The sequence below is a fragment of the Spodoptera frugiperda genome, chromosome 13 (genome assembly GCF_023101765.2).
Source record: "Spodoptera frugiperda isolate SF20-4 chromosome 13, AGI-APGP_CSIRO_Sfru_2.0, whole genome shotgun sequence".
NCBI classification, from domain to species: domain Eukaryota; kingdom Metazoa; phylum Arthropoda; class Insecta; order Lepidoptera; family Noctuidae; genus Spodoptera; species Spodoptera frugiperda.
This window is the reverse complement of record NC_064224.1, coordinates 2,730,269-2,748,993: the sequence shown is the minus strand read 5'-3', so window position 1 is coordinate 2,748,993 and position 18,725 is coordinate 2,730,269. Positions and strand designations below refer to the sequence as shown.

The following is an 18,725-nucleotide window of genomic DNA, read 5'->3' as shown; positions in this document are numbered from 1 at the left end:
TCTTGTAGTGTTTTAGTTAAGTCAACAGACATTTTAATAAAACCGATATTTTTGCTAGCCAAAATCATTGAAAGAACTTATATTTCTTGTGATCTTAAAGATTATTTTTCTTTATCAATAGTTTCAAAGACATCAAGCAGATTAGAGACGAAAAGAAAATCAAATATAACTATCTTGTCTCATTAAAGAGAAAAACTAAATATTTATTCGTCAAGGTTGTAGCTAATTAAATTAAAAAAACATTCATGATACAATCATGCCTGTCTTTCTTTAAGATAAGCAGAGACAGTGGAACATCAAATGACACGATTGTAGCATCTCTTTCTCACATTCTAGTATCTCTTTCTCTAGTTCGAAGGGCAAAAGTAGAAACGGGATGATGATTCCCCTCTTAAAAAAGCATCCCTTACTATCCATTCATCTACAATGTAAATTTGAGTTGGATGTGAAATAATATAGAATCTACATTATTTTAATCACTCAACAAAAAAAAAAGAAATAAAATAAATAAAAACACAAACCTTTTAAAAAAGACAACAAATAATTTAATAAATTAATAAGAGAATAAATTAAGTATGGACATTAGGACAATAAATTAATAAATAATTTATCTAGACTAAGACTCTTGTTCGTACTGTTTCCAACCTCGGTAGGGTAGGGGGGTGATTTCTCTTCTCCTTCTGTGGTGTCCGTGGTGGCCAGCGTATATGACCTGGTGGTCCTCTCCTCCGTCATGAGATGCCAGTTTCTTCACTCCCACTATGGCTGCTAGCATTAGAGCGAGCGCTGATGCGGCTAAAGCCTGGAAAGATGATTTTTGGTGTTACTATGAAAAGGTAATAAAATTTACAGTTTAGAAATTGGTTTAAGGCCATGTTTTTCTGATTCCTTGGTAAATAAATATAAGAAATATGCGATTTTTAGATAAGATGAAAGTTCTGAATTGATTGATTATTATGGACCTAATTTTTATAAGAGTTTTAGTCACTCCTTAGATCAGCCTACATACACACTCGGCTTTGCTTGGTTCATATTGATCTTAGCGTGAACCTTACTCGATAAATGAACTATCCAACACAAAAACAATTATTCAATTCGGACTAGTTATTCCGGAGGTTAGCGCTTTCAAAAAACAGACTTCACCTTTATATAACAAACGTATAAGATTTATATACTATAAGTCACAAAGCTCACTTATACAAACAGGTATCTACTAGCTAATGTTTATTTTTGTAATTGCGAAGTAAAACAAGAGGAAGAAACTAAAATAAAACATTTTAATCGATCTACTGAAACACAACCAACTATTACTATGAATAAAATTATTTAAATCAACAGTTAAATCCCAACGCATACATTAACACATAATCCTAATCACCATAATAAGTTATTAAAACACAAAGCGGCTCATTATTATCATTATAATAATGCTTGTTATCCCCACTCTCATTATTTTCATTATAATAACGCCTGTTATCCCCACTTTCATTATTATTCACATTTGTTAGTTGTGTGTTGAGTACGAGGCTTATGGATGTGGAATGAGAGATTTTTAATAGTGCCATTTGTTTAAGTGTAGTGTAGACTGACGGGCTACTTAATATTAGCGGTTTAGGACCGATCATCTAGTCAGGAATAACATTGTTAGACATTAGTTTAGACACAGATGACCTGACGGGTTTCTGGGACTCCGGCTCGAAGAGAAGTAGTAGGAATGGGTTGATTTTTAGTCAGTAAGAGTCTGGCACTCTCGCTCGCCTCACACAAGGGGGGAGAAGTAATTGGACGATTTTCACCCGTCAATACTAAGCTATGTAGCTGTGCGAGGAAGATGCGCTGCTCGAGTATGCATAGCACGCACCTATAGCACGCATGTTTCCATATGAAAACAGCTTAGCTGAGTTCGTTTCCACTATGAGTAGTGAGAGCTAAGCGCATCCACAGCAACGCAACATAGCATATATTTGGTGGAAAATAACCCTTAGATGCTTTATGGTATTTGTTACATAACATCAGTCCTATTATACTATACTTATTCATGTTATAAACATTTCCAAATCAAAACTACAATATATTAGTTCTGTATCAAATCTAACAGACACAAAATCTAACTTAAAAAAGCTAAAACACTAACCGCCGTACTCAGAGTCTTTCAATAGTTACTTAACCCAGTCCTTAGCAAATGTCTTCTATACAAAATCGTCACTAAGTTTTCATTAAATGTCTCTGAGCGTGGCAGTAAAAGAAATATCATCGAAACAATCTCCACTTTAATAGCCCATCAACACTAATCAAAAATAAATAAAATTCATCCACAATACGTATATTTAAAATGACGTGTGTGTCTCAAATACAATTATTGTGAAGTGATGTTAATTGGGAAAAGTGTGTAATTACAAGAGCTAAGCGGGCCAGGGCGTTCAGCGTGACGGGGAAAAATCGACGGTCCGTGTTCTACATACTGCACGTTCTTGTGGTGACGTGGAAGAGTAATGAACAGAGAGTTAAGGTGATAATGCTTGTATATTTTTTATGGTATAAACCTAGCAGACAGATTACCTGATGGTAAGCAATTGCCGCCGACCTTGGACACCCAAAACACCAGCGGCGTTACAAGCTTTTGCCAAACCACCAAGCATTGTCGGCCTTTTAGGGGTTAGGAATTTAAGGGTTGAGAAGATTTGGAAGAGTGGTAATTGGACCTCCGGTTTTCTCGTTCACGCGACGAATAATTTGAAATATAAAAGTAAAAACTTTGAAGGAAAAAGTTAGAGTTAAGAGCGCGTTCGGCGTTCTGATTGGCTGGCTCGAAAAAATCAACCAATCCAAGCGTAAAAGTTAAACGTAAAGCAAACTCGTACTAAGGATACAGTTTCAAGTTAACCTTTTTTTATGTTAAATGGGCCGACGTTTGGCTATCTCGCCTGATGGTAAGTGATGATGCGGTCTACAATGGAGCACGTCTGCCCATAAGCAACCTATTCACTCGGGCTTTGAAGACACCCAGGTTATACCCATCAGGAAACACAGACTCCGGCAAAGAGTTCCACTCCCTAGCAGTTCGCACAAGGAAGCTTGAAGCGAAGCGCTTCGTGCGAGTGTGAGTGCGAACCTTTGATATTTATAAAGTTTATATTTCAATAAGTTCTATTGATCTCTGGCACATACATACTCTTAGTCTCGCTGATATATTGGCAAAGTGAGCGCATTATAGACTGGGAACTTTTACTTTAAACAACATTTCTGGTGACTGATAGACACAGGCTCTTAATTCTACGATTTATAACAAGATTTCGGCGAGGATTTTGTTCAATTAATTATAATCGTCGTCTTTAGAGATTTTGTACACGCATCTGTACTAAAAATTAGCGTGTTAGTGGATTATAAAACGGTCTCACGTAAGATATAAAACACTTATAGTTGGAGATATCTAGATTTACAAAAATTGAATTTAAATGTCTGCCTCGCAATTTAAATGATTGCCTGACTGCCTCGTTGGTCGAGTGGTGGCAAGTGCAACTGTAAGGCAAGAGGACTTTGTTTCGATTCCCGGGTTGGGCAAAATATTGCTGAGTTTTTTTCGGTTTATCGAAAATTTCTTAGTAGTAGCACAGAGTCTGGAATTGTGCCCGGTATAATATGGCAATAGGCTTACCCCCTATTACATGGGACTTATAACATAAATGGTGAAAAGTGGATGTACAATGGCATTACGTGCCGTAATGTACACCTGCTGTGCTGTGCTGCCTATGCCTTCTGGGATCAAAGGCGTGACGTTGTAAGAATTCGAGGTATTCTTACTCTTGCTTTTAAAATGCTTATTAGGTGAAGACAACACTTTTCTTTTTACGATCACATCGTGTGTGCTTAATGGAAAATGATAATTTCGCTTACGATAGATTCCTATGTAAATTGCTACAGGAGAAATGAATTGGCGAATCATACACTGATCACAGTTCTAAACACACACTGAGAAAGTTAAAAACCGATCCGAATTCTGCAACAGTCATTTGTCTTGGGAATCGATACCAGTCATGATAGACTGTTGATAGATTATGGTCTAATATATCTGCAAAATTAAAAGAAACCTGCGCTATTGATGAACACGCGAGTTTGACACTCGCTAGTTGACGAACAAGTCAATAGATTTAACTAAGGCTAATCAAGACAAACTTTAAATAAAAAAAACATCAAATTCATTTCCAATTTCCTAGTAGCTACAAATAGATAAATTATCTTCAACAGATTTTAAACCTTGACCCTAAACAAGTAAGGTTCAAAATCAATTAAATTATGCCAGTTTGTATGTTTTACAAATTCGTTGCAGATTTTAAACCTTGACCTTAAACAAGTAAGGTTCAAAATCAATTAAATAATGCCAGTTTGATGTTATGTTGAACATGCTCTCAACTTAGTACACATACCTTCATCGTGAGCAGACCTAAGCCTCCAATGCCCATAGCTCCCAGCGCCTTGGCAAACATCAGGCCTAGAAGTGCTACGCCACCGCCGCCGCCGCCCTTGCCTCTTCCAGTCACTGTAACATAAGTATAAATAGGTTTTAGACATACTTAAAAATATACGGTAATATATTTTTTTATTAATGATTTTTATTTTTGTAGTACATAATATTACCAATGTTGTCTGGTAAACATCGTGCTTATTGATAAAACTACCAACGTTCATTATGTACAATGTTTTCATTTATTTCGACGGTTTGCATCGCCTTTTAAGAACATCTAAATTCTATAGTAATATTCGAATAAAGGGTAAAGGGCTGAAAATATTATAAAACAATAATAGTTGCTAAAAAAAATCATGTTTATATTCCAAAATATGAATGTGCACTATTGAATAAAAACTATAAGTAAGTATTGTTAAAGCGTCATATCTTCAGTCGCCAAAGATTAACAGAATACTACCGTCTGTCCTTTGGTAACAAAATCTACAATAAATTTATCATTTCTTATTTTTGTAGTACAAAATATTACCAAGGTTGTCTGGTAAACAACGTGATACGGGATAAAATCGCCATTGTTCATTTATGTACAATGTTTCATTTATTTGGACGCTTTACAATAAAACAACTACTATTCTGATACATTATTATTATAATAAAAAAAATTTGCTACAAAATAACACGTTCATATTTTAAATATGTGGGTATTTCTTATCCCATTATTTTAACAAGAATCACAGTATTTTAACATACTGTTACTTAAATTAAATAAACTAAATTAAAACTAAAATAATGATATCCTAAGGCTAAAGACTTTTTTGTAAAACTTCTTGTCCAATATAAGTCAACTTCATTTCTAACAATGCTAACCTTCACTCAAATGCGTAAAACTTTGAAACTAGAAAACTTTTAGACCACGTATTATGTGCTAAGTTTTCCAAATTTTCAACACCAGATCAAATTATAGACATAACGCTTGTCGATTTATATTATATTTGGGTAACAGTAAGGGCACTTTGTAGGCAACTAATCTAATAGAAACTACGAGTAACTATAGAAAGAACGATATAATATCGTCACCAGTTATTTTATAAACCCTTTATTGATGGAAGAAAATCATCCAATAACTTCTACCACCTTCGGTGAGGCTGAGGAGGGTGGGAGTGTCAGACTCTTACTGACTAAAAACCACCACGTTTCTACTCCTGCTTCGAACTAGAGCCCCAGTAACTAGCTAGGCTGTTTGCAGCTCCAATGAGACCCTTAATGTGACAACAAAAACAGCCACGACATCTATTACTAAGAAATGAAATACATCGAAAGACCCAAATAATACTTTGGCCTTCCCAAGAATTAACCTAAGACCTTATTAAACAACACACATACGACTGACCAGTAAAGAATACATAACTAACTTTAAACTAAACATTGAATATTAGACAATTAGAAGTTTAAACTAACTACATGTTGAAACGTTAACCCGCTTAATAAATAACAAACGCTAACTGAATTTCAGTACAAGAGTAAAGATTTTCAAGCAAAATGTAAACTAAACCATACGAGTATTTTGTGGCAACCTTCAAACTTGTAGCCCTGAAGTTTTCAGGCTTCAGTTTTCTTCATTAATAATTTCAACCCGTTATACTCTTACAGAGAAGGTTGCAATTAATTTTCAGAATGTTATATGAATTTGAGCATTCCATCTTTATTAAGGGTTTTGTTAAAATTTTGTCTTAAGATTGAATGTCTTGATAATCAAGTGAGTAGAAGGTATTGGGTTCGATGAGTGCTCTTAATTTAAACTTCCATTTTGCAGTTAAGTTAAGGCGGTGTTCTATTACACCTTGAATTTAACCATAGCTGAAAATATTTCACTTTTAACTCTCCGTTCTCAGAGACGTGTAATGATTACTTACACTATTCCTTAGCAACGATTTTGTTCTGTAAACAATTGCTCAGTAAAGAGTTAACTAATCATTAAATGACTCTGAGTTCGGTCATAATACCGTTTTTGTTTAAGTGTTAAAAATAAAAATAAAACACTGACAGTCACTGGGGCGTCAAAACAATTCATTAAAATGAAATTAATTACGGTATATACTTATACGAGTGAAATAACAAACATGACTCATAATATAAAAGCAGAAAGTAAAAAAGGAAGTCACGACATGAGCACATCATCCTAACCTTTCTATGTTTTTAATATAACATATATTACTAGCTACTTCCGCGCGGTTTTACACGCTCTGCTAGGCTCCTACGAGTCGCAGCGTAATGTTTTATAGCCTATAACGTTCTTCGATAAATTGACTATCCAACATAAAAATATATTTCCAAATCGAACTAGTAGTTCGAGAGATTAGTGCGTTTAAACAAACAAACAAACTCTTCAGCTTTATAGTATTAGTATAGATATTACACAAGTGAAAAGTAGGTACTGAATTAAAAAATGATTAGTTTATCTCTGCCTACACCTTCAGAGATTAAAAACGATTACGACATTGCACGGTTGGCGCGGTGGCTGTGCCATCGGCTGCCGCGCAACGTTGAGCGTGTTCGATTCCCCACGGAACAACTCTTTGTGTGATCCACAAATTGTTGTTTCCAGTTTGGGTGTCATATGCATACTTAAGTATAATATTGTAATATCTACCAGATAACACTATTATTAAATTAAATATCCCGTAATAAGTTCTAATAATAGTGTTAGTGACCATGTCAGCTTAAAAACTTATATCTACCAGATAAATTGCTACACCCTAACAGGGTCATGTATGTACTAGTAGTATGTAATGCTTCTCTATATGTACATTGCAACTAAACTTGTATGTTTGTGCGTTCACCCATGACACAGAAGAAAATCCAAATGAATAGTAACGTTTTCTTTTTAAAAAGCGCGTTCTATATTATATACTACCTACAAGTTACATAACAGCAAAAAATAATGCCTCTAAACAACATTTCCCTTCCTATAAATAAACGTAGAATCAGTTTAGTGGCGCCGCGGCTGACTGAGCGGGCACGGAGAGGAAATTGTCAGCCGACGGAAATTAGATCAGCCGTACTTTGACTAAATTATGAAGAAAAAACAACGATGGCCCCGATTGTTGATGTTGTCTTTATTGCTTGAAAGCTTATGTAGTGGGTTATTTTTAATCTTTATCAGATCTTTTTTCTATTAGTTTTTTTAATACGTTGCCCCACGCTAGGATTTTTTCCTATGTTGTGAGCGTGTTTACAAACATACAAGTTCACATACACATGACTCCCAGATTGGAAACAACAATTTGAGGATCACACAAAGAGTTGCTCCATGCGGGAATCGAACCCGCTACTCGTTGCGCGGCAGTCAGTTGCCCAGCCACCGCACTAACCGTGCAGTCAGAATTAATTAGTGTGTCGTGTCTAGTATAGTTAAGAGGTACTTAGGTAAAGGAGTTATAACCGTACTTAGAAACATTTAATGATTACTTAACCCAGTCCTTAGCTATTGTTTTCGGAACAAAATCGGTACTAAGGAATAGTTTACGTAATCATTAAATGTTTCCAAGTACTGTTGTTAGTCTTAAAAAGCTATCCTTTCTTTCTTTTACTTTCTAAACTATCCTTTAGTAACGATTTTCTTCCGAAAACAATTGCTAAGGACTGGGTTAAGTAACCATTAAATGACTCTCCGGTTCTGCCGTAAGCAGTAATTTTTAATGTTTGTAGATATTTTGTTCGCTCAGCATCTTGATAGCATAATAGTACTTTGTATTGAATACCTAAAGGAACTGTTTCAACTAAACTAATTTATAATAGAGTTTGGTCATCCACCTCCCAATATATTAGTTCCCGCGATAGGTATTACACAAAAACACTATGACTAATCTAAAAGCAAATTTCTAAACGCCTTCAAGCTCAATTAAGCTAATCAGTTATATACTTTGTTACTAATGAAGTTGAAAATGGTTCTATGTAAAAATACCGAACTCACCATTCACAGCACTTCGCTATTTCTAAGCGAATTACAAATTCAACTGGCATAACGTTATCGATAACTAGCTGATGATGCCAGATAAAACGAATCAAAGTTTTGAAGTGGGAGTTAATAACGTCATTTCTACGTATAAAATGTACGTAGAAGTGACGCGATATTTCAAATCAATATAATATCTTCGAAAGAGGAGATAAAATACGCTTTTAATGGTATTAAATAATCTACAAGACGGTCATTAAAATAAAAATTAGTCATATACCCTATTTTAATAATTATTATGTCATGTACCTACACCACAATTATGTGAGATACTAATCAGCCCTTACGACCATTAAACTAACAGTTACGGTAACATAACAGCACCTTAACGTAAATATTATGACGTCATTAAGGTGCTTCAAAGGCCTTGAAACTGAATCAAAATTTATATCATAACTTTAACTCCTATGTACTTCAGGAGCTTGGATTATAATCCTAACATAAGTTATGCGAAATTCGTATCTAATATTATGTAAATAGAGGTGTTATGTCATATTTAGATTGAGTCCTTTGGGGATTATCTGAAACCTGACTTGGGTGGTTAAGTTTTGGCTAGTGTTTTATTACTTTACGTGACTTGTGGGTCTATAGTCAACTGCAATAAACAACGTTACTTTATTGTCTATCATACACACGTCAATATGAGGTATTCCACATTGGGCATCCGTTTAAATGGCACCCAAGCTAATGGCACGGAGATGTTCCACTTACGGCACCCATAGGTATTTTTCGTGGGTGCCATTTGTGGAATAATTTAAATTTTATTCCACATATGGCACCTGCGCATAAGTAGATACTAGTGTTGGGAAGTTTACGTTTCTCAGCACGTTAAATAATATCGAATATGATCCGTAGAGTGTTTATAATATATCATTCATCAAGTGAAACCTATAGCATAGAGCAGTTGTGTGTTTTGAAGTACTAGGGTATCATAAGCAATTTGGAATTTGACATCATTTACACAGATTTTTAATTTTCATACCCCGTCATCATCCCTATTGTTACTGTCAGCATATCTCTGCTGATCGGTGATGAGTGTGTTTTCGAGTCACGATTTTTTTTCCGTTGTGTACTAACACAGGATCAAGAAATATTATAACTAACACACTAACGACTATAATAAATAATTGGCTCCCGGAACTTTTGTCAACAAAATAACTCGTTAAAATTATTTACGTAGAAAGTTGGTCTTCCTATAACATGTCGATTTTACTGACAGATTTTCAAACGAATACGAACAAAAATTTATATACTAAAAAATGAAACAAGATTGAAATTATTAACTTCAAAACTCTCACGAAATTAGAATATAATTATAAAAAGATTTCGTTTAACCACCGCCTCAAAAAGAAAAACACCTTATTACACACCACATTAAGCACATAATCATAAAACAAAACACTCTAAAAAAAAAACACACAGAACTCACCAGAATTCTCCTTATAGCTCTCATCGACGACCTTGAGAGTATCAGCGACGAACTGCGTCACACGATCCTTTTCTATCAAATTCGGGAGCTTCACATGCAATTCATGTCCTTGCAAGAACTTCGCCATCCGCAGTAAAGCAGAATTCTCCCCAAAGGATCTCCCTTCATCTTCAATGGAGTTTGACACAGGAATCCTAGCCAACCGCACTCCATCGGCCAAGTCTATATCACCATCTAATAGAGAAGCTATAGTAAAGCCACATAGTGCCAGAAAAACCGTCACCTCTCGATACATTGTCGTTGATGGTGATTCGCGCAATAAGCAAGAAAGGGAGATCAAGACGCTTATATAGTTGGTTAAAAAAAATAAGAAGCTCGAAACGAACGATTTCTTTGGAGCTATCACAGTGAGTGGTAAAAAAGTGCGGCGATTCTGCAATCTGTTGTAAGAAAGTTTTAGTTTTGTTTGTTTGTTTGTTTTGTGGTGTAAGTATGTGTTAGTAGATCAACTGTTAGTGTAGAGAAGTATGTAATATGGAATGGTATGGAAGCTTGTTCTATACTAGCTTCTGTTATTGACGTGGGATAAAAAGTATCCTATGTGTTTTTCCAGAACATAATCTACCCATGTTCCAAATTTTCATCCCGATCCCTTTAGCTGTTTTAACGTGATTGCGTAACACACAAACTTTCGCATTTATAACATTAGTAAGATGTTTTCTGATAAATTTTACAGTCATTAATGGGATGCCATATAATGACAAAATTTTCAAATTTTACATTTAATTGCGTTTCCAAATCAAATTAAGATGTTTATTGTACGTTTTATATAGAACATAGATCTAAAAAGGTATACAAAGTATACTTATAAGATTTCATATAAGATTTTGGTAAAGACCACAAGCGAAGTTGTAACATTGTACGTGTATATATAAAGTTACACACTCTGTTTGTTTGTTTGATTGCACTTATTACAATGTCTCTCGCAGTGTTAAATTGCTTGGCACTTGACAATTTTCCAGTGACGAGAAGATTATTTTTACTCGAGATTAGAATGAGTTGTCAGTGTTTTTGTTGTCATTATTATTATATTAGGACGTTTGTATAATAATACTATGTTAATAGTTTCTTTTTTTTAATTCTTAAGTAGATTAGAAGCTTGAGATGTGGTGTTGATAATTGTAGACTATAATGAATGCATGAGCATGAGTCAATCACGAGTCATCGTTAGTCTAGTGGTCACAAGTGTGACTGCCGGACAAGGGGTCTCGGGTTCGATTCCCGAGTTTGGCAAAGTATTATTGAGCATTTTTTTTTTCCAATTTCTCAGTAGAAGCACGGAGTCTGGAATTGTGTCCGCTATATGTCAATAGGCTCACCCCCTATTACATAAGACTTATAAACAAATGGTAAAAATTGGGTGTACATTGTATAGCGGCATTACGTGCCGATAAAAGGCGTGACGTTGCTTTTTTTTGTTTAAAATTTTAAGTAGATTAGTAGCTTTAGATTTTAGTGGAGTTAATTATACCAGACTGTATAGTCTAGTTACTATATTGTACTAGTTAGAAGTTATATATTCGATTTCTGTATCGAGCGCACTATAATTGGGTTCTGCTCAGTAATAACACATAGTCTAGAATTAATAGCAATTATCAGTGATTCAAGATTATTAAAAATGATTACAGAATTACACTTTTCTAAAGAACAAGACATTGAAACGACTTTGGCCAAATAAAATAAAAAGAAACTATTGTTTTATTTTCAACACTTTTAATCCACGATTTACAGATACTAGAAGTGGCATCTAAAAAGATCTGATATTTCATAGATCTGAATCTGATTTATTATTAAACGCTTTTATTTAATACTTACGTAAATTAATGAAGAAAAGCTCTACTAGTTTCGAGTCACAGAGGGACTCTTGCTGAAGATGATGAAGAATCCCATTGTGACTAGAAACTAATAGAGCTTTTCTCAATTGATTAACGTGAGTAAACCGCGATTTTTAGTTCGTTTAGTATGTCTCACGATGGTTTTATTCAACTTGACCTATTTGGGTTCGGTAAAATTTTAAATTTGAAATTGAACCCCAATCTTGACTTCTGATCCATACTCCTAATTTCAATGACCATACAAAATAAGTTCATTTAACATAAAAATACTTTTTTATCCTACATGTTCATATAATGTTGAAAACTTAAAAAGATGACTAATTCTAACTCTAAGACTAAGATTTAGTGTTTCTTATCAGGTTTTTTATTAGAACGTAATTTACACAGTTATTATAATTTAGAACGGTTATATAAAAACATAATAGCTTATATATTAAATTTAACGAGAGAAAGGTAGTAATTTAATATATTATAAAGTAAATAAAATTTAAAATGAGTGTAAAAATTGTCAATCACCGCACAGTACAACAGGTATTATTTTTTATCTGAATGAACAAATATCGACCAAAATTGTCGATAAATTAAAGAAGGGCCGAATAAAAAGTAGTCTTAACCGACGAGCATGCATGAAAAGACTGATAACTGTTGCGATTGGCGTTCCATAGTCTCTGCCTACTCCCATGGGAGATAGGCGTGTGGTTAGATATGTATGTATGTATGTATGTATTTATTTATTTTACACTTCATGCACATTTTAAAATGGTGGACTTGATGCCTATTTAGCGTTCTCTAACAGTCGACCTTGGGGTGATGCAGAGAGACAAGAGCAAGTTTATTTTTTTTATAAACGTAGCCCCACATTAGGGTTTTCTCCTGTGTCGTTGGTGGGTTTACAAACATACAATTTCACATGCACATGACACCCACACCCGAACCAACAATTTGTGGATCACATAAAGATATACTCCGTGCGGGTATTGAACCCGCCACACGTTGCGCGGCAGCCAGTTGCCTAACCACCGCGCAGTCAAACTACAAGCTCATGTTAAAATTTTATTACATAAAGAATTTAACATATATGTATATCCATAGTCCACCAATGACCTCCCACGGGCTTTTTAATGTTGCATCAAATATCTGTCTCTGTCACTTCTAGTATCTTTAGTTCAATGTTAAAGATGTTGAAGTAACATTACATTTTCTTTGCCGTCCGCCATTTTCTTCTATTTTTAGAGTCGGTGAGAGTGTCGGCTGTTAATGAAGGGCTATTGGGGAATGCTTTCTTTGAACTTCTTGTGGTTTGTATGTAGTAAGTATTTATTAAAGAAAGTAAAACTAGATAGTATTAAATTGGTGATCGAGTCTAGGTAGGTTTTTTTGTTTGTGGGGGAAAATCATCCAGTGACTTTTCCCACCTTGTTCGAGGCCCCCATCTCTGGTGGTCTAATGGTTCTTTGAGGTGCACGCAAAACGCGAGACATCGTACGTACGGGTCCGGTTCTGGTCGGGCGGCAAGCTACCCTTGCTCGCCATCAGCAGACCCTCGCTTACAGTGGCCAGTGATCATAGCACGATCCCTGACGCCCGGCATGTGTTTCACGACGGCTGGGGCATGATGCGGTTCGTTCCCTCACACACCCTGCCTCCTCCTTAACTAGCATGATTGCTTCGCAGAAGAAGTAGACGGCATCCCAGTCTCCTTCGCTACGTACCATGTGGCATACCGTCACCGTATGCTACACCGTGTTCTCTAAATTGTAGATATTTTCATACTCCTTTTCATACATGAACGAGGTCATTGACATAATTATAGGCAGAATTGCCGCGGTCTGTTTTTATTTTTGAATTCTCCTGGGGACGAAACATGAGCTGATAATAATTATATATAGCCTGTTTATCTTTATGATGTGTACTCTACATAGCAACTACTCCACTGTGTATAACCTCAAAATGTAAATGTGAGGATAAAATCGAATTACATATACAACAACAGACTAAACAAATATAAATTCGGCACCTGTCGTCGAATTCTCATAGTGTACAATGTTATTATACATTGTTTGTTCACAAACAATAACCTTTGTTTATATTTGTTTGATATTGTTTGCCTAAGCCCCCAGCCTGTGTTAACATAAAACATTTTGGTACATGTTTTCATTTTTGTAAGCAATTTCTTTGTATAGAAACCTTTGGTGTCTTTGTGTTGTGATATTTTAGTTTCTGTAGTATATACAATATCGTGAGACATGTTTTTTTAAAGAACTGATTGATTTATTGAATACAAATTATACTCCAGCGGCTTCGTCCACGTGGAACTTAAGATGCGACACAAGACAAGTGACAGATGACAGAAATCGCACATAGACGATCGACGAACAATTCAACGGATGTCGTCACGAATCCTACATCACACATTAACATACACAGAAAATCCCGACTAACAAGAGTTAGAAAAATCCCGACTAACAAGAGTTAGACAGAAAGCCCTTCAGGCTCGATCACCTCGCCTGGTCGGAGGATTCTCCTTTTCTTAGGGAACTTTACTTATCTAAACCTCTAAGCATAATTATCGATATGAAAAGTATCTTCTTAAAAGAGAGATCTTAAGTAGTGATGCAAAAACGGTTTTCAATATCTATTGAAATTAACAAAACATAAATAAAATCTTTTTAATATAAGTAAAAATAATTTGCCTATTTCCAGGAAGATGTTTGAGGAAAATTTCCTCACCACACTCCGTGTGTGGGTTGGAGGACAATATTTAATTTATTGATTCTAAGCCGTGGTGAGTCCACGGAACATGTTTTTGTCACCCATTTTGTAATTCAAGAACGATGAATATTACCTAACTGGAATTTAACTTTTGGTGCGTTTTCTTACTGCTAGAGCCCAAACCATGGTGTTCTTAAAATCTGCATGTTCAATCAACTAAATTATTTGATACATAAAGATTAATTAAAGATTGTAAGACATGACATAAAGATTGATTCAGTACTTACATGGTTAAGTTTTGGCTACAAATTATATCATACGTTATCTACTGCCTTTGTACTATATCAATCTTTAATTTCTTACCTGAATTTATAGTTACGTAACCTCCCATAACCGTGCTATATATAAACGCCATAGCTTCTGCCAGCGGCTTCTCCATGCATCGGTTTCGCCAGCGTTCCCCTGGGATGAAAAGTAGCCTACGAGTTATTTCAAATCAAAATCTACCCGTGTTTCGAATTTCATCCCCGATCCTTAAAGCCGTTTTGACGTGATTTAATAAAAAATACAGTAACTCACAATCACATTTATTATGTTAGTAAGATGATTACACTAAACCGCAAAAAACTAATTTACTCTACGTTTTAATAAAACCTTGCCCCCACACTAAGATTTTCTCCAGTATCGTGATTATTTACTATAAATAAATAAATAATGAACTCATCATCTGGACCGTCTACTTACACAATTTAATTTGAAAACTACCCCCTGGGCGATGGTTTAGGATTAGCCAATGTTACTCAAACTTTTCTGAGATATAAAAACTAACTTAAAGCGTCGAAGAAATTGTCCTCATCGGAGTCGTGAGGTATGGTGCCCAAAAGACTGACCAAGCTAAAAGCCAGCTTTTCCGTCACCTGAAGTGTCAACCATCCTCTTTACAATATCTTTGTACCTTTACAAAGATTGCACATCTTTGACCTCACCTTAAAGTATAATTGCCAATCAGATATAATATACAACGTGTAACAAAATTACCATATTATATAAGTACATTAAGAAGCGCTGATGAATACAGGTTGAATAGAATTTCTACACGAAGTTTCAGTTTAAAATACGGTTAAAAAATAGTTCCAAATACTTGATGTCGAATGGTTCTTGATTTCAAATCATACAAATGTGTCACAACACTACAGGAATCATTCGCTAATATTACGAAACGTTTCTTCTGTAAATCTGGTCGCCCAGTACCTGTCTACCTAATTTTGATTCGCGAAAATTCATAACTTGGTACCATGAAAACATGAGTTTAAAAACCCTTCCCGTATAGTTTGTTATGTTATCTAGAAACCATGCATTTGTTATGTATACCCCACTTTTGTTATACGTTGTATATCTGATTGGCAATTATATTTATACTTTTTCCTTGACAGCAGCAGCGACAGCACTGGCTCGACACGATGAGCTGGAAAGATTATAATTATTGTTGTCTTAATTTAGTACAACCGTAATGACACTTCTGCTGATTCTCTGAAGTAGTAAAAGGACTTTGGAAACCCACTCGTTGTAAGTTATGTTATAAGTCAAAATATAGTAAAGGGCAAGTCCCATTATAGTAATTAGGTACACAACATAAAGAGGAATTTCAGATACCACACTCTTAATGAAAATTTCTAGAATTCTTAACCAGAGATTACGGTAGTATCCTAAATTGTTTAATGTCCGTTTGGAGGATAGTTTTAAAACATGAACATGTATTTTCTTACAAAATTAAATACTTTCAACGATACATTGTTTTGAAATATCGTGTGACGTCACGATTTACTATATTTTATAAGGTATCGTGACGTGATGCGTTTTATATAGGTAAACTAATATGAACATGAAAAAAATTGGTGTCCAATATTTTTTTAACTATCTAACTGATGACGGACTAATTAGATTTTTGATTTTCATACTCTGTGTACTGTCCTATTTCTTAGTTCTAATTATTAAGGAATAAAGAAACTATAATTCCAGGAATAGAACAAAAAACTCATTAAGGTGAATGTTCCGAGCTCTTCATGGCTCGTTTCCCGATAGATGGCGCTGAATTGAACATTTTCAGTTTTATGTTGTTTTGAGTGTCATTGGAACAATATTAAGTAACAGAAATAATAATGCGAAAATCAGGCATCCCACTTTATCGGAATTAGTCAAATTATCGCCTCAAAACCCATCCGATTTGCCATAAAAGCGAAATATTAATATCCAACTCTGTTTACAGTCATTTATACACACATAGACATAGCGCCTACTTTAAAATCAACCTTTCTTCAAAATTAACCACTAGATGGCGTGCATTTAAAAGTTAATAGGCTGGTACCTGTAGAAATTATGTCTTGGGGATTAGGAACTAAAGAACACCATCTGATGCTATTATGTTCTAAAAATAAAAGGTATAAGTAGTGTTATATTTAGGTACTAAATAGCATAAAACAAAGTCGTTTTCTCTGTCCCTATATCCGCTTGTATGCTTTCTACACTAAGGATTTTGATGCTGTTTCTTTTAATCGATAGAGTGATTCAAGAGGAAGGTTTATATGTATAATACATGTATATTATAGTAGGGAAACTGATAATTTTGCACCCGTGCGAAAACGGGGCGGGTCACTAGTTTGGGAATAAAATGAATGTCAAGAATGCAATGTAAGACAGTTTTATTTTATTATCTTATACATTATTTAATAGAATGTATATACTAACCTGCAATTATTACAAGTATTTATGTGACATGAATGCTTGATACGTGACTGATTATTAAAAAATAATCTCATTCAAAATAATAATTCAAAACTATAATTCATAAACAAGGCAACCAGAATAATAGATTGCAATCAAAGCGGAAAAATGTTTGAGAATATCTAAGCATCCATAATCACTATACTACATAAGGAAATAAAAAAGCAACAACTTTCCTTTTTGTTTTTCAGAAACCTTAAAATAGGTCAATGTATTCATATCACATTATGAACATTATGTTCATTACGACGAGTACACCATTTCAGTTTTCTGACATCAAAAAAAACATTACTGTAAACATTGATAATGTAGATTCTAAACGCACTACTATAATAGTACAATAAAAAACATTTGTCGTGTTGTTTTCACTCATCCTTCTTCATTATTGCCTGGAAACTACCGCTACACAGCTGCTGCGAAAGAAAATTACTATAATTAGTATATTTTGTGTTTAACTTTTGATGTGGATGAAAACAATATCCCACAAGAAAAAAATATAATATAGATTGAAATCAATGGAAATCATAAAATAAAATAAAAAAAATTGTGTACCTTTCATACCTAGGTATACATTTCGCATTTTTTGAACATGTCTCAAAACTATTTCTGGCAGAATACATTCTTTAAAAAAGTGTATTAACTTTGGCATCATATTGCTGATAAAGTCATTATATTATCTCGACAAACTTCTATAACAGTCAAAGGTTCATTGACTGAAATAAAACATATGAAGTAGCATTTATCCATGTTACTGACACGCATTTGTCCTTGAACCTGAAATAGATTTAATATTATAGTAAGAAGATGCTAAAATAAATTATAAAGTGGACATGCAATAGAATTTACTTGATAGTAATATTCATGCTTTTTATTCATAACTAGAACATTATTATCCAATGATAGAGCAAAATTGAAAGGAAATCGTTTTTCTTGGTATGGTCATGTGAAGAAGAGGGATGAAACGCATATTACTAAAAGAGTTCTAAGTTTACATGTAGATGGCTCAACAACTGATGACTATACGTACTTGAAAACTAAAGTTTGTTTACAATGAAGCTGGCCACAACTTGAGTTATAATTTACAGGTTTACTATCTTGTCGTCCACATGTATCCAACTGAATGCGCTTTTCACTCGTTTTGACGATTTACGGGCGCCTGAATATTCGTGGCGTTGATACGCCAGCTTTCTCGTAGGACCCCGACATAGTAGGTACCTAGATGTAAACGGAATCCGAAATACACAAAAACTAATTATATACAAGACAATATTATGTTACTTTTATAAACTCAGTACCTATTCGCATAAAATTGAAACGAAATTATAACAAAACCAGATCAAATCGCTTGTAATTGCAGCAAAATGTAGTCTCATGTCATGAAAATTATTGCAAAGTAAATATCCATACCATAGATAAAACAGAATTTATTAA

At 34.4% G+C, this 18,725-nt stretch overlaps 1 protein-coding gene and 1 long non-coding RNA gene across 4 annotated transcripts; both read right to left on the bottom strand.

Moving 5' to 3' along the window:
- Window positions 1-522: 522 nt before the first annotated feature.
- On the bottom strand, window positions 523-10,240 carry LOC118270675 (uncharacterized). Its single transcript, XM_035586411.2, has 3 exons — window positions 9,907-10,240; window positions 4,425-4,537; window positions 523-802 (listed from the first exon to the last, which is right to left on the bottom strand). Exons 1-3 carry the CDS (start codon window positions 10,199-10,201, stop codon window positions 617-619), a joined length of 594 nt encoding a protein of 197 aa, XP_035442304.1. The 5' UTR covers window positions 10,202-10,240; the 3' UTR covers window positions 523-616.
- Window positions 10,241-17,195: 6,955 nt separating this feature from the next.
- Window positions 17,196-18,725, bottom strand: LOC118280208 (uncharacterized). 3 transcript variants are annotated; one of them, XR_007705827.1, is made up of 3 exons: window positions 18,322-18,725; window positions 17,847-18,068; window positions 17,196-17,707 (listed from the first exon to the last, which is right to left on the bottom strand). It is a non-coding gene; the product is annotated as an uncharacterized LOC118280208 (long non-coding RNA). The 3 variants fall into 3 exon arrangements; XR_007705829.1 differs by having other exon boundaries at window positions 17,196-17,704; XR_007705828.1 differs by having other exon boundaries at window positions 17,856-18,068.

Excerpts from the sequence above, each read along its gene's own strand:
- LOC118270675 (XM_035586411.2), bottom strand. The coding sequence starts at position 10,201 with ATGTATCGAGAGGTGACGGTTTTTCTGGCACTATGTGGCTTTACTATA. Across the intron at positions 4,538-9,906 it reads GAGCTATAAGGAGAATTCTG|TGACTGGAAGAGGCAAGGGC; the intron begins GTGAGTTCTGTG and ends CTTATGTTACAG. Across the intron at positions 803-4,424 it reads TAGGTCTGCTCACGATGAAG|GCTTTAGCCGCATCAGCGCT; the intron begins GTATGTGTACTA and ends TCATCTTTCCAG.